At 45.9% G+C, this 16,224-nt stretch overlaps 1 protein-coding gene across 1 annotated transcript in view; it reads left to right on the plus strand.

Annotated features, from left to right (window-relative positions):
- The first annotated feature begins 12,020 nt into the window (after window positions 1-12,020).
- ICAM4 (intercellular adhesion molecule 4 (Landsteiner-Wiener blood group)) overlaps window positions 12,021-16,224 on the plus strand; it is a 91,186-nt gene continuing 86,982 nt past the window's right edge. The window contains exon 1 of the mRNA XM_073622554.1: window positions 12,021-12,271. Within this exon, the coding sequence (XP_073478655.1) occupies window positions 12,214-12,271 (58 nt within the window). The 5' untranslated portion in view covers window positions 12,021-12,213. The remainder of the gene's footprint in view (window positions 12,272-16,224) is intronic.

Raw genomic sequence — 16,224 nt, forward strand, 5'->3', positions numbered from 1 at the left:
TCAGTTTCACCTACCAGTGCCACCTCTCAGTGCCCATCAGTGCAGCCTCATCAGCGCACATCAATGAAGGATAAAAATTACCTTTTTTTTAAATTTTATAACCAACTATGAAACTGTTTCTTTTTTTTATCAATTTTCGTTTTTTTGTTTTTTTAGCATAAAATAAAAAAGCCAGCAGGGATTAAATACCACCAAAAGAAAGCTCTATTTGTGTGAAAAAAAATGATAAAAATGTAATTTGGGTACAGCATTGCATGACCGCGCAATTGTCATTCAAAGAGTGGAGCGCTGAAAATTGGTCTAGGCAGGAAAGGGGTTTAAGTGCCCAGTAAGCAAGAGGTTAATAGTATCAAAATTAACATAGAACAATAGTATACGAAAATGAGTAGAATAAAAATGCTGAGTTATCAAAAAATTGAATATATTATTGTTCTATTCTATGTAAATTTTGATACTTTAAATTTTTATACAGCTTTTGTTACGCTCCTGTGCCTTTAGAGTCACATTTTTTATAGGGAAACTATGTTTTCATACACTCTATGGATGTTGGCCTATAGAAGCAGATAAAATTCAACCTCCAATTTTAGTCGTAATATAATAATGGAATGTACAATATTTATAGAATATTTGTAAAACCAGGCTGCAGAATCATCAGCTCTATTAACGGGAAATATGGAGTAACTGTACATGCATTAAATGCTGTATTATTATTATACACGATTTATATAGTGCCAACAATTTACGCAGCGCTTTACAATGTAGAGAGGGGACAGCACAATTACAGTACAGTTCAATACAGAAGGGACAGGAGGGCCCTGCTCGTAGAGCTTACATTATAAAGCAGCCTTTCTCAACCTTTTCAACACAGAGGAACCCTGGAAATAATTCTCCGGTCTTGGGGAACCCCTGCTAAAAATGGAAAATCTACAACTCATGATACATTAGTGTGATGGTCAATGAGAAGAATGCTTCTTACACTTGTGGTTATTGGGAAGAATTACCCCCTTACAGATAACTAAAAAGATCAATGGTGTCCTTGAGAACTTACCTGAGAGGCAGAAATTGACCATTGCTCAGGGAACCCCTAGCAACCTCTAGAGGAACCCAAAGGTTCCTCTGAACCCTAAATGAGAAACCCTGTTCTAAAGGTTGGGGGTGATGGTACAAAAGGTAGTAGATGGAGGGAATGATTTGATGGGGTGGCTCGGGGACAGTTGTTAGGTGGGTGTGGGATAGGCTTCCCTGAATAAGTGAGTTTTCAGGGATCTCCTAAAGGTGGACATGTTAGGGACTGATCGGACATATGGGGGAAGGGAGAGGATGGGAGAGGCTCTGGAGAAGTGCTGAAGGTGAGCATGAGAGGAGCTAACAAGGAAATTAGAGAGCAGGAGGTCCTGGGATGAGTGGAGGGGACGATTAGGGCGATATCTGCAGATGAGGTTGGTGATGTAGCTGGGGGTGATGTTATGGATGGCCTTGTATGTTGTGGTTAGCATTTTGAATTTTATACGGTGGGGTAGGGGAAGCCAGTGAAGGGATTGGCAGAGAGAAGCATCAGTCACGAATCGATTAGTGAGGTGTATTAGTCTAGCAGCAGCGATCATAATAGACTGAGGGGGGGTAGCCTGCGTAACAGTAGGCCATTAAGGAGAGAGTTGCAGTAGTCAAGGCGGGAAATAATCAAGGAGTGAATAAGTTGCTTTGTGGTGTCATTAGTCAGGAAGGATCAAATTCTGGAGATGTTGCAGAGGTTAAGGCGGCAGGATTTAGCCAGTGATTGGATGTGGGGGCTGAAGGCGAGGTCAGAGTCAAGGATTACACCCAGGACCCTGGCATGTGTGGAGGGACCAATGGTTGTGCTGTTGATCTTAATGGTATGGGGGGACCGGGAAGGAGGAAATATAACAAGCTCAGTTTTAGAAAGTGCAGTAACACACACAGTATTGAGAGATGCAGCAATGCATTTGACATCTGTATCTTTCTTCGGAAAGTTGAGCTCCCAAGACTACTTGTTGATCAGTGAGGCAGGCACTGGCCAAACTGAAATCCATGTGTGGGCAGGATGGCTGAACAGAAGTCAATTTACCAATCAAATTCTGTCCAACTGCTCTGTTGGATTTATGACTCTTTATGCACATTGGGGAGGATTCCCCCATCCAATGTGTGGATGGGGGAAATTGGATCATTTTTTTTTCCCGTTCAACCAGTATATGAATGAAATCATCTATGGACTGCCTAACAGACAATGGTCAGTCTTAGATGGCAAGAAGAGCTCACAAAGAAAGATGTGTCTATGTCCCTTTGTTCCAAAACAGCTTACTTAAACAAATAGATTCCTCCATGCATACTAGAGCTGCATGATTTTGGCTAAAATGGGAATCACAATTTTTTTTTGCTTAGCATAAATATCACGATTCTCGCTGTGTAACATCATCTTTCACATTATACAAAAAAAAAAAATGGGCTAACTTTACTGTTTTTTAAAAAAAAATTCATTAACCACTAGCCTACCGCCCACTGTCATATGACAGCGGGACGGTAAGGCTCTTGTTCTGGGCGTACGTCATATGACGTGAGCCTGTTTAAACAGGGCATGCGCGCGATCGTGTGCGCGCAGCCCTGTACTGTCGGTGGTTGCGTGTCACAGAGACACCGCTCGTCACCAACAAGGGTGAACAGCCACTGGGCATGGCTGTTTACCATGTGATCGGCCGTGATGAAGTCTAAAATTCATGGAAGTAGTAGTCACATCCCTCATCTATCAACAAAGACCCCCCCCCAGAAGACCTTTGCTCTGATGCTGTTAGCCGACTTCAGGAACGTCACTTCCCGTACAACATTCCACCATCGGAAGCAGGCCGAAGACGGCAAAAAAGATGTTGCGTGTGCATAGATGGATGGATCTGCTCAGTTTTTTTATTGGACATGGACTGATAAATAAAAAAAAAACTGATCCATACACTATATAAGCTGATTGTACAATAATTTTTGGATCTACCACCAACTATGTAGTACAAAGGCCTGCCTGATTGGATACTACTTACATTAATTGTTTAGGTTTGTCCATACAGTATGTTACAAAGTTTTGGTAAATCTAAAGGAGATTGTATAATCTCTGCACAATCAGATTGTATAGTGTATGCTCACCTACAGCATAGTGTTCTTGTGCATGAGTACTAAACATGACAAATGTTTTCCCTGTTATCTTTATAACTATATATCGTTAACACCCTGACACATTGTATAAAGCTGGGTCAGGGGCGGACTGACCAGTCGGTCCAATCGGACATGGACCGAGGGCCCGGCCGCTAAAGGGGGCCCGCCAGTGCCACCTGCTGGACCCTTTAGGGCTGGTGATTTCCAGTTAATTTATGCATAATAAAATCGAGAGATTTCAAAACCATACCCCCGCTGCTACTAAGAGGGGTTATAACATTTTCCTGGGCCCCATCATGTCTACAGAGGGGCCCAGGAGGTGAGCGCAGCAGTCGGACTATTTCTCCTTTTTCGGGCGCATGTAGAAAAAGCTGCACCGCACGTTGCTCTGCTAGTTAATTAGTTCCGGCTGCCACTGCCCACTACCTTCAATGGCGGAGTGATACGACGAGGCTCCGCCTCCCGTTTTCAGGTGTCGACTGCTAAGACTGAGGTGAGGCGACAGACGGCTCAGTGGATGAGAGAGAGCAAGAACCTGGGGGACAGCGTGGCTGCACCTGCACTGCAGAGTGAGTGGAGAAGAGAGGATAGAATCCTCACTGTCTCACTTGGGCTAACACACAGCATAGCAGCAGGTCATGATTATCAGCATTATGATACTCAGGCAGGCAGCACAGTCAGCATGTGTTCTGTCACAGTGTGTCATATTGTTGTTTGGTGCTGACTTTGTTATGCCTGTACTGGGTTAAAGTTTGTAATATACAGTACAGGCATAAATTAACAAAGTCAGCACCCAAAAGCCATGTGACACTGTGACAGATCCATGACAGAGCACATGCTGACTGTGCTGCCTGCGCAATTTTCATAATGCTGATAATCATAAGCAGTGTGATGTTACTTTACACTTGCGTTTGGGGGGGCAGTAAACATGTGCCCCCGAACCACCCCCCTTAACCACTTCCTGTCCAGCAACATACTGGTACATTGCTTGATTGGAAGGGTGATATCTTGATCATTGCTGCAGCAATGATCAAGATATCATTTTTTAGCCCCAACAAGTCTGCACAAAGTAAAAGTAATCCTAGTTGCTAAGAAACCCCTGGATTACTTTTACAGGCAGTGGAAGGGGGTTCCACCACCGTCCCGCCATCACCTTTTTACTGGGCTCTCCCGTGCCATCAGGGGTCCCATTAAGGATGTGAGCAGCAACATCCAGTTCCTGGGACACAGTATGCATGCATATGTAAACATGGACAAATCTAAAGGGGTTGGATCAGGGGAGGAGCCTAGGATGGGGTCAAGGGCGAGGTTAAAAGGGGCCCTGTCAGGTAAGCTGTATGGGGCACCATGATTTCTAACAGTGGCCCTGTGCTTACCGCTGTCACCCGATGTCCCGCCTCTTTTGATAGATGTCTCACTGGTCCAATGCCAGGAAGGAGGCGGGACATCCGATGACAGCGGTCACCAGGTTTCACAGCAGGAGTTACCCACTCTGTGTGATCCGGCGGCTATCCCCCATGCACTGATCAGGCTGCATGGAGGGGGCACTCTAGGTGAGGCTGCATGGAGGGGGCACTCTAGGTGAGGCTGCATGGAGGGGGCACTCTAGGTGAGGCTGCATGGAGGGGGCACTCTAGGTGAGGCTGCATGGAGGGGGCACTCTAGGTGAGGCTGCATGGAGGGGGCACTCTGGTGAGGCTGCATGGAGGGGGCACTCTGGTGAGGCTGCATGGAGGGGGCACTCTGGTGTGACTGCATGGAGGGGGCACTCTGGTGAGGCTGCAAGGAGGGGGCACTCTGGTGAGGCTGCAAGGAGGGGGCACTCTGGTGAGGCTGCATGGAGGGGGCACTCTGGTGAGGCTGCATGGAGGGGGCACTCTGGTGAGGCTGCATGGAGGGGGAACTCTGGTGAGGCTGCATGGAGGGGGCACTCTGGTGAGGCTGCATGGAGGGGGCACTCTGGTGAGGCTGCATGGAGGGGCACACTGGTAGAGCTGTATTGAGGGGCACTGGTGAGACTGCATTGAGGGGCACTGTTGAGGCTGCATTGAGGGGCACTGGTGAGGCTGCATTAAGGGGCACTGGTGAGGCTGCATTGATGGGCACTGATCAGGCTCCATTCATGGGCACTGGTGAAGCTGCATTCATGGGCACTGGTGAGGCTGCACTGATTGACACTGCTGAGTCTGCGCTGATTGGAATTGGTGAGGCTGCATTGAGAGGCACTGGAGAGGCTGCAAACCTTCTAGATTTACCGTCCCGGATAGGGAAAAGATCATTACTTCCCTCCAAGCACCTCCCTCACCTCAGCAAACAGTGCCCAAAATGGTGGAAGAGGAGAGGACACACCAGCCAGGGTGCCAGCCAGCCACCCACCCACAGCAGCGCCAGGGTGCGTGCCACCCAACCACCCACGGTGACCCACCCACAGCAGGGCCAGGATGCCAGCTAGCCACCCACGGTGACCCACCCAAACCAGGGAGCCAGCCAACCACAGAGGATGCGGGAACCAGCCACAGCTACAGTACCCATAGTTAAGGTAAGAGGAGCTCTACACAGTGCCAATTTTATTTCTACTTTGTGAGGGGTTGGGGCAGAGGTGAGAGTCATGGCAAAAGGAGGGGGTCCTGTGAGGACCAGAGTGAATGAAGGTGTTCACTGTACACTCTGGTAGAAAGAGGCTCCCCTCCAGGTCCCATTATACTCCTTTGTAGTCTCTAATAGGTCCTGGAGGGGGGTCTCTCTCTCTAACAGAGACTCTCTAATGGACACTGTTAGCGAGAGACCCCCCTCCAGGTCCCATTAAAAAAAAATGGCAGAAGTTGTACTTTGTGCAAAATGTAGGGGCGAGGTCAGGGGTGGGCCATGGGAGGGGTTAGGGGTGGGTCATGGGCGGGGCCTGACAGGGGGCCCTTGCTTTATTTGGTCCGGGGGCCCTGAGTGTTGTCAGTCCGCCCCTGAGCTGGGTACACACTGGGGTTGCGCCAATACCTGTTTTGTACTGGCAATTACGAGTACCGATACGTGTGCTCAAGTACTCACTGATACCACTTATTGAAACTTTTGTGGTGAGATTTGAGCCCATACAAAATGAATGGGCTCATATCACACTGCAAAGAATCTTGTGGAACGCAGTGCGATTCCTGCGCATTTTGGCATCCTCGCCCTGGGCACTGAAATACCCTGTCCCGTCACTGCCAGGCTGTATGGGGTATCGTAAGAGAAGGGGTCGGATTATGATGTAGGTATGCTGAAATTTGCAGAAATGCAAAGTGGTCCAAGGAGGAGGCATTGTAAGTCTCTTTAACCACTTCAATACAGGGATTTTATACACCCTTCCTTCCCAGACCAATTTTTAGCTTTCAGCGCTCTCACACTTTGAATGACAATTACTCAGTCATGCTACACTGTACCCAAACCAAATTTTTATCATTTTTTTCTCACAAACATAGCTTTCTTTTGGTGGTATTTAACCACTGCTGTTTTTTTTATTTTTTGCAATATAAGCGAAAAAAGAGAAATTTTTGAAAAAAAAAACACTTTTTTTTAGTTTCTATTGTAAAATTTTGCAAATAAGTAATTTTTCTTCATAAATTTGGGCCAAAATGTATACTGCTACATATCTTTAGTAAAAATAACCCATATTAGTGTATATTATTTGGTCTCTGTGAAAGTTATAGAGTCTACAAGCTATGGTGCAAATCATTGAAAAATGATCACATCTGATCACACCTGATGTACTGAAGGCCTATCTCATTTCTTGAGGCCCTAACAAGCCAGGAAAGTACAAATACCCCCCAAATTACCCCTTTTTGGAAAGCAGACATTCCAAGGTATTTAGTAAGAGGCATGGTGAGTTTTTTGAAGTTGTAATTTTTTCCCACAATTCTTGGAATTTTTTTTTTTGCACAAAATTGTCATAATAACAAGTTATTTCTCTCACACAGCACATGCATACTTGCGACGACACCCCAAAATACATTCTGCTACTCCTCCTGAGTATAGCAATACCACATGTGTGAGACTTTTACACAGCCTGGCCACATACAGAGGTCTAACATCCAACTAGCACCGTCAGGTGTTTTACGAGCATAAATTGCACATCTCATTTGATGACAACCTATCACACTTTTGAAGGCCCTAGAGCACCAGGTCAATGGAAACGCCCACAAAATGACCCCATTTTGGAAAGCTAACACCCTAAAGTATAATCTATGAGGCATAATTAGTCTTTTGAATGGTTCATTTTTTTCCTGAAGTTTTTGGAAACTGTGGAAAAAAACTGAAAACGCATTTTTTTTTACACAAAGTTGTCCATTCATAAGATATTTCCAACACATAGCATGTACATAGCAAAAATGACACCCCAAAATACATTCTGCTACTCCTCCTGAGTATGGCGATACCAAATGTGTGATACTTTTACACAGCCTGGCCACATACAGAGGCCCAACATTGAAGTAGCAGCTTCAGGCATTCTAGGAGCATAAATTACACATCTCATTTCTCAACCACCTATTACACTTTTGAAGGCCCTGGAGCACCAGGTCAATGGAAACGCCCACAAAATGACCCCATTTTGGAAAGCTAACACCCCAAAGTATAATCTATGAGGCATAATTAGTCTTTTGAATGGTTCATTTTTTTCCTGAAGTTTTTGGAAACTGTGGAAAAAAAATGAAAACACATTTTTTTTTACACAAAGTTGTCAATTCATAAGATATTTCCAACACATAGTACATAGCAAAAATGACACCCCAAAATACATTCTGCTACTCCTCCTGAGTATGGCGATACCACATGTGTGAGACTTTTACATAGACTGGCCACATACAGAGGCCCAACATCCAAGTAGCACTGTCAGTTGTTCTAGGAGCATACATTACACACAAATTCCTGCCAACCTATCACATTGTTGAAGGCCCTTTATATTTCTAACACATAGCATGTACTGTACATACCAATTACAAACCAAAATACATTCTGCTGAGTAAAGGGTAAAGAAAAGATTACCTGCAGTTTTAGTAGTGCAGTGGTCCACAGAGAAGAGCATCGGTCCAGGCAGCAGGCAGGAACGTGGACAGCGACAGCAAAACAGGCAGCAGGCAGGAATAGTCAGTACAGGTAGAGATGTCAGCACAGCCAAAGCATTGGTCCAGATAGCAGGCAGGGATGTGGTCAGCAGCAGCAAAAGGATCAAAGGATTGTCCATGCAGCAGGCAGGAATACTGTCCATAGTTGGTACATCCAGCAGGCAGAGGTATGGTCAGCACAGCCAGAGTATTTGTCCAGGGAGCAGGCAGTACCATCAAGCTTAGGGCATCGGTCAGGAAAGAATGGGGACAGGGGTAGAGGCTTCTCCCACCCAAATCGCTTTGAAGCCTCCGGGCAACCAGACCCTGTTATGGGAACACAGAAAACCAAAAACTGGCTTTCTGAACTCCGAACACTATTCTGGAGCCCCTCACATATGTGAGACCCCTGTGTAGCAGGGTTTCAATCCAAGGGGCAGGCAAAAACATGGTCAACAGGCCGAGGTCAGTGCAGGTAAAAGGCAAAAATGGACGGTAGGCAGAGGCATAGTCGATACAGTCCAGGGTCAGTTCACGTGAAAGGCAAAAACATGGCGGAAAAAGAATGCAGACTGTAGGCAGAGGCATAGTCGAGAAACAGGCCAGGGTCGGCTCACATGGAAGGCAATGATATGGTTGGCTGAGGAAGGGAAATGTTCAGGACAGAAATTAAAAACGGGGAAATGGCAGTATTAGAAATATGGACTAATAATTTTCCAGAGTGTGATATCGCCTGAAGCATTCTCCGATGCAAAGGCCAGGTTGGGAGGGACAGTCGGTACAATGGAAGCTGGTATCTTTCCTAATTCCTTTTTTGGTGCACACCCGACATTTTTTTTGGCGTCGTCTTCCGGATCCTGTTGGTGGAATATGGTCCGGGAAATGGCGCTCATGTAGTCTGCTGACAGAATCAGAGCGAATGCTTTCTGGGGGGGATACTTGCTGATAAATCAGGGCAGTGACAATGTCTTCAATAAACTTTATGAAGGTGGTGGGTGTTTCTGTTGATTTTTGGTAGATTATGAAAGAATTTAAAAGGGCCAAATGAAAAAAGTAAATTGCGACTTTTTTCTACCAGAATAAGGATTTTCTTGTTGAAAGATAGGGCTGCAACAACTGATCGTTTATATCCACCCCCCCCATGTATTTATTGTACTCAGTGATACAGGTAGGCTTGCGAATGGTACCGCGTCTTCTGTGAAGTTCCACCGAGGTGTCATCGTGGATGGTGGACATGATGTACACATCTTTTCTATCCCTCCACTTCACAGCCAACACTTCTTCGTTCCTCAAGCTTGTTGATTCCCCCCTTTGAATGTTTGTGGTGACAAGACGCTGTGTGAAGCCCTTTCGGTTTTTTCTTGCTGTACCACAGGCCAAAGTTTGTTTGAGATATAGGTGGCGGAGAAGGGGCAAACTAGTATAATAATTGTCCATATAAATATGGTACCCCTTTTGGAGGAGTGGGAATGCCAACTCCCAAACAATTTTCCCACTTATTCCCATGTACGAGGGACACTCAGGGGGCTGGAGCTGGGAATCTTTGCCTTCGTACATGCAGAATGAGTGCACATAACCGGTGGCGCTTTCACAAAGCTTGTTAAGCTTTAAGCCGTACCTCGCCCTCTTACTGGGGATATATTGCTTGATTCCCAGCCGGCCTGTGAAATGCACCAGGGATTCGTCCACAGATATGTTTTTTTCAGGGACATAAACTTCGGCAAACTTCTGGGAAAAAAAATTAATTAGGGGGTGAAACTTTATATAGTTTGTCAAAGTTTGGGTGATTTCGGGGGGGGCACTGTGAGTTGTCACTGAAATACAAGAAGCACATTATGATTTCATATCAGGACCTGGACACGGCTGATGAAAAAAACTGGCATATGGTGGATGGGTTTGGTCGACCAATACTTATGAATTTCATTTTTTTTGTAAGCCCCATGTTGAGGGTTAGGCCTAAAAACAATTTTAGCTCCACTACTGTTAGGGGTCTCCATTCAAAAGGGCAGGCATAGCTGGAGCTGGGGTTGGTTGCAATGAATTGTTGGGCAAAGAGATTAGTTTGGTCCACGATGCCTTGAATCAATTCGTTAGGGAAAAATAAATTTAAAAAATCCATTTGTGAAAATCCTGCAGTGTTGACCTGCCCACCCGGCTGTGCTGTAAAAGGGGGATCGTGGCTGACCCTGTGGTAGAAGGCAGCCACAATGGGTTTGCCAAGGAATCTGGAAGATGGGTTTGGGCCCTACTTCTTTGGCGTCCACTTGTGCTGGGCCTTTCCTCCTGGGGTCTAGCAGCGCTTGTACTGGGCCCCTCCTCCTGGGGTCTACTGCCACTGGCACTGCTGGTAGCTGCCTGGTGTTCAGACCGTCGTCTTTTTGGACGGATTACTTCCTCCTCTGATTCGGATCCTGATGTGCTGCCTTCGGGGGGCTCATATTCCGAATCAGAACCAGAATCTGAACTGAGCGGTGAGAGCTCCCCGTTGCTCTCATCGGTCAGACTCAGTATTTGGTATGCCTCTTCTGGGGTGTACACCTTTCTGGACATAGTGGCTGACTGGCTGTATGTACTCTGGTGGCAGGTGGTGAGGTGGCAGGTGGTGAGGTGGCAGGTACTCTGGTGGCAGGTGATGAGGTGGCGGGTACTCTGGTGGCCAGTGGTGAGGTGGCAGGTACTCTGGTGGCAGGTACTCTGGTGGTGAGGTGGCGGGTACTCTGGTGGCAAGTACTCTGGTGGCACGTGATGAGGTGGCGGGTACTCTGATGGCAGGTGATGAGGTGGCGGGTACTCTGGTGGCAGGTGATGAGGTGGCGGGTACTCTGGTGGCAGGTGATGAGGTGGCGGGTACTCCTGGTGGACAGGTACTCTGAGATGACAGGTACTTTGAGATGACAGGTACTCTGAGATGACAGGTACTCTGAGATGACAGGTACTTTTAGATGACAGGTACTCTGAGATGACAGGTACTTTGAGATGACAGGTACTCCGTGGTGACAGGTACTCCGAGGTGACAGGTACTCTGAGGTGACAGGTACTCTGAGGTGACAGGTACTCTTTATTTAGGAGTGGCAATCTGGGCACAGTAGTACATATATTAGGTAACTCACTGTTAGCTGATCTCTTCTCCTCGCACTGGATCGGTGTGTGAGGAGAAGAGCCCAGCAACAGCAGTTACTGACAGTGTTTCTGCTGTTTACATTAGTGACCGGCTGTGATGAACCCAGGCTGAAGTCACTATGACAAGCCTGGGCTCACATAGGAACGGTGTGGGAAACCACATGTGATTTGGACAGGAATCACACCGTATTGCATGCAATTCTTTACAGTGGAAGTGGAGTACAAGTACTTGTGCAAATGCTTACTATCAGCACCGATATCTGTATCAGTGCAACCCTAGTACATGCTATTTTTTTTTCCAGCAGGCTGAACATATCCCTGCATCCACTCAAACAAGGTGGATGGAGGAATGCCCCCTCTGTGCTGTACTCTGACAGCAGGACTCGTCCACTGTCAGAATACAGTGATCAGCACTGCAGCCCGCAGATAAAAGGAGGTTTTCGAGCAGGACCAAGATCAGCTTCAATTAGTTCTAGAGCACCATTTACAATCTTCAAAAATCACCCTTGGGCAGACAAGTTACTCATTAGTTACCAATCACAAATGTAAATAGTAATACTGAAGCTCTCTGCTATCCGCAACCATCACTTATGTTTTTGTGTGCTGCAAATGCTTCTACTAGCTCCGCCCCCTGCTCTGCGCGGGGGGGGGGGCATTTTGGCATCTTTGCCCTGGGCACTGAAATACCTTGTCCCACCACTGTCCAGAGTTACAGGAAACAGAGTGCGGTTCATACTTTTCACTTTACATACCACAAGATATCAGCACTCAGCTACAGGAGATCAGAAAGAGAAAGCAACTGACTTGCATCATCGGGGTCTTCAACATTACAGCTCAGAGCTTATTCTCTGCATCAAAGCTCACCATGGGAATCTATTGGGTCCTTCTGGCTGTGTTCCATGTGGCTGTCCTCGCTTATACAGGTATGCTTTAAGTGTGTGTATGGATGTTAAATGTTATTTAAATAGTTAAACATTAATATGTCATTGGGCTTTGCATAGCATATAGAACCCTTTATGTCAGGTTACTGCACCAGTAGAGCTTACAGTCTAATTTCCATAGTGCAGTCATACAGCAGGTTCATCATTTTGGTTAGGAGGTATTTTGGCTGTGAGAGGGACGTAAAGAATCTGGGAAAAAGTTGCAAACCAACACGCAGATAAGGTCCTTTTCATAGATGACTTCATATGTCCAGAGTGGCATGACCATTTTTCAGCGGGAAGTCAGGGGAACGCAGTTCCGGTGTCTTGCCGAATAAGTTCCTTCGGCGGATAGGTTCCCCCCCTGTACTGCGCAGGCGCAGCGCCTGCGCAGTACGTACTACTGTCGGCCGCCGGAGATAGCCGAAGCTCAAACGCTTCACTCAGCTGTACACGGCGCCTGCGCTCTGGGTCCAGGTTCCTTCCCCACTATCCAAGTGGACCTAGAGGGGGAATGTAAAAGTGCCGAGCGCAGCGAGGCCGTGCCCGAAGCGTGGCGAGCGAAGCGAGCCCGCGAGGGGCCCTCTTACAGGCGCCGTGTACAGCCGATTTTCAGCTGTTCCGCTTTGGCTATTTCCGCCGGCTTCTACTGCGCATGCGCAGTAGAGGGGGGAACTAATCCGCCGAGCAGAACTTTCTCGGCAGAACACCGGCACCTCCACCACTGAATGTATGTAATGGCAAGGGGTGCTGGGGTGGGCTGGAGGGTCTATTGTTGCTGGAGCGGATCTATTTTTGAGTGGCGGTCTATTGTTGCTGGTGGGTCAATTATTGCTGGAAGAGATCTACTATTGATGGAGGGGGTCTATTGTTGCGGGCTGCTGGATAGTCTATTGATGCTGGCTGCTGGGAGATCTGTTGTTGCTGCTGGGTGGTATTTTGTTGTAGGGGTCCAAACAGACAAAAGTAAAAAGCAAACAAAGAAAACCCATCAGGGACAAGAGAAGAGGACCCCCTTCTGTTGACCCTGATGGGTTTTCTTTGTTTGCTCTTTGTGGCATATGTTTTCTGCCACGTGGGAAATGTAGAAACAGTGAAATGACTCATCTGTAAGATGTGTGACCCTGCGCCAAAAATATACTGAATACGGAATAAACTAAAGGTGACAAAAAAGAAAAAAAGCAAAAAGAAATTAAAAAAACAAAATAAAATTTGCATTCTGTCTGAGCTGCTGCGGATCTCCTAATGTGCGATACCAAAACACAGTGAACAAATATACTAATACAGAAACTGTGCCGCTCTTTTTTTACAATACAAAAATTACATATTAACTATGCAAAATGTGACATACATAATCCTTGAAAAAAAAATAGATCCAAAGTCCCATATCTCTGTGTGATAATATAAAGTTTATATGAAGACAAAACAGGTGCCTCAATCTCAGGTGCTCTCAAGTGTCCCGACATTGACATTGACCATAAGGTATTGACCTACTATTGCTAGTAATGAACGCTTTTTTGGTGTACTTGTGCTTTAATCTTTTAGCTCTTGGAGCTTTGGGTCTTCTATTTGCAATGTACCACCGCTCAGGTAATAAAATATCAGGGGAGAGGTCTCATAGCCCAAAACTATCCATTTATTAAAAAGACATATATACAGATACATAAAATTACATTTCTCAGGTGCCTTTGACAACCAGCACCAAATGTATGCAGCTTATATGGGGAATCAGTGGCTGACGCTGCCCTGATTCCCAGAAGCTACGTATGTTCCAACCTAAAAAAGCGTGCATTGACCTATCCAATAGTAGGTCAATACCCTATGGTGAGTGCCAGTCTATGTGGGGACGCCAGAGAGCACCTGTTTTGTCTTTATATACAGTGACTTGAAAAAAAATTCATACCCCTTGAAATTTTCCACATTTTGTCATGTTACAACCAACAACGTAAATGTATTTTATTTTATTTTTTGTGATAGACCGACACAAAGTGGCACATACATTGTGAAGTGAAAGGAAAATTATAAATTTCAAAATGTTTACAAATATGTGAAAAGTGTGGGGGACATTTGTATTCAGCCCCCCTGAGTCAATACTTTGTAAAACCTCCTTTCACTGCAATTACAGCTGCAAGTCTTTTTGGGGATGTCTCTACCAGCTTTGCACATTTAGAGAGTGACATTTTTGCCCATTCTTCTTTGCAAAATAGCTCAAGCTCTGTCAGATTGGATGGAGGGCTTTCACACTGGAGTGGTGCGCTGGCAGGATGCTAAAAAAAAGTCTTGCTACCAGCATCTTTGGAGCGGTGTATACACCGCTCCTGCCCTTTGAAATGAATGGGGCAGCGCGGTTATACCGCCGGCATGGCGCTGCTGCAGCAGCGCTTTTTGCGGTGCTTTTAACCCTTTCTTGACCGCTAGCAGGGGGGTAAAACTGCCCCACTAGGGTCCGAATACCGCCGCTAAGACGACGGTAAAGCGCCCCAGTGTGAAAGGGCTCTAAGGTTTGGCCTCTTGTTATGTGGTTTTGGTGAATCTGAGGGAAGAAATCCAGAGAAGATTGTATAGTGTGTGTCTGATGTCTGCCTTTGGAAATGCTGCCTGAAGCTCACCTGATGCTTCTAAAGTGAGTGGATGAAGGCAGATGGCTCGTAAAGAGACAGGGTTCCATGTTTTTTTGGTGAGAGGTAATATGCTTTTCTCCATATATTTTGTGCAAATATGAGCTTGCCACACCTGTTAGTGGCACAGAAGATTAGGAAAGGTAGGAGGGGGTGACGTGGGACATGGTTCTTAAAAGAGCGCCCAAGGAGATAATGCAAAACCCCTAATTTGCATAATTTTAGGAGCAGAAACCCTGAAAGCAAAACACTCCAAAAAAGACATAAGACCCACCAACAATCATCTTATCCTGACCAGGACAATGACACCTAACAGGTTGTCACATTCATTAAAGTTGATGTAAACCCTCCATACACCCAGTGAAGTGAACGGCCTCAGATGATACACAAAGATGAACCAAATCTTCCTACATAGGTTTTTAAATGTATATCTACTGTCTTCACATTTATATACTGTTTAGAAAGTTCAGATTGTGTTAGGAAATGTTTCTCTTCCTGTTAAACCACTTGCTGACCAGCTCCTGTACATATACGTCGGCACTTTAAAGATGGATATCTCGGTAACAGCGGCAGCAGCTGCTGCCACAACCAAGGTATCCATCTCTTCAGGAGCCAGTCGTGTTTATGATAATGGTGGTCTCTGTGGTGAATTCACCGCGAGATCACCGCTATCGGTGGCGGGAGAGGTGCCACCCCCCTCCTGCGCCCCTCGACGCTTACTGGAGCCGTCGCCGGAGGCGATCGGGACCTGTCCGTGGCCGGGTATGTAGACGAGTGAGGGGAAGATGGCTCGCACCCGTCTTCATTCCGTAGCAGGGCGTAAGCGACGTCATAACGTCACTTCCGCCCATACCACAAGTCTTAACCACTTAAGGACCAGCCTCGTTTTGGATTTTAGGTGTTTACATGTTTAAAACAGGTTTTTTTGCTAGAAAATTACTTAGAGCCCCAAAACATTATATATGGTTTTTCTTCTAACACCCTAGAGAATAAAATGGAGGTCATTGCAATACTTTTTTTTGCACCATATTTGTGCAGCGGTCTTAAAAGTGCACTTTTTTTGGAAAAAATTAACTTTTTTGAATAAAAAAATAAGACAACAGTAAAGTGAGCCCAATTTTTTTTTATATTGTAAAATATAATGTTACGCCAAGTAAATTGATACCCAACATGTCACGCTTCAAAATTGCGCCCGCTTGTGGAATGCCGTCAAACTTTTACCCTCAAAAATCTCCATAGGCGACGTTTAAAAAATTCTACAGGTTGCATATTTTGCGGTACAGAGGAGGTCTAGGGCTAGAATTATTGCTCTTGCTCTACTGGTCGCAGCGATATCTC

This window comes from Aquarana catesbeiana, linkage group LG03 (assembly GCF_042186555.1).
Source record: "Aquarana catesbeiana isolate 2022-GZ linkage group LG03, ASM4218655v1, whole genome shotgun sequence".
Lineage (NCBI taxonomy): Eukaryota > Metazoa > Chordata > Amphibia > Anura > Ranidae > Aquarana > Aquarana catesbeiana.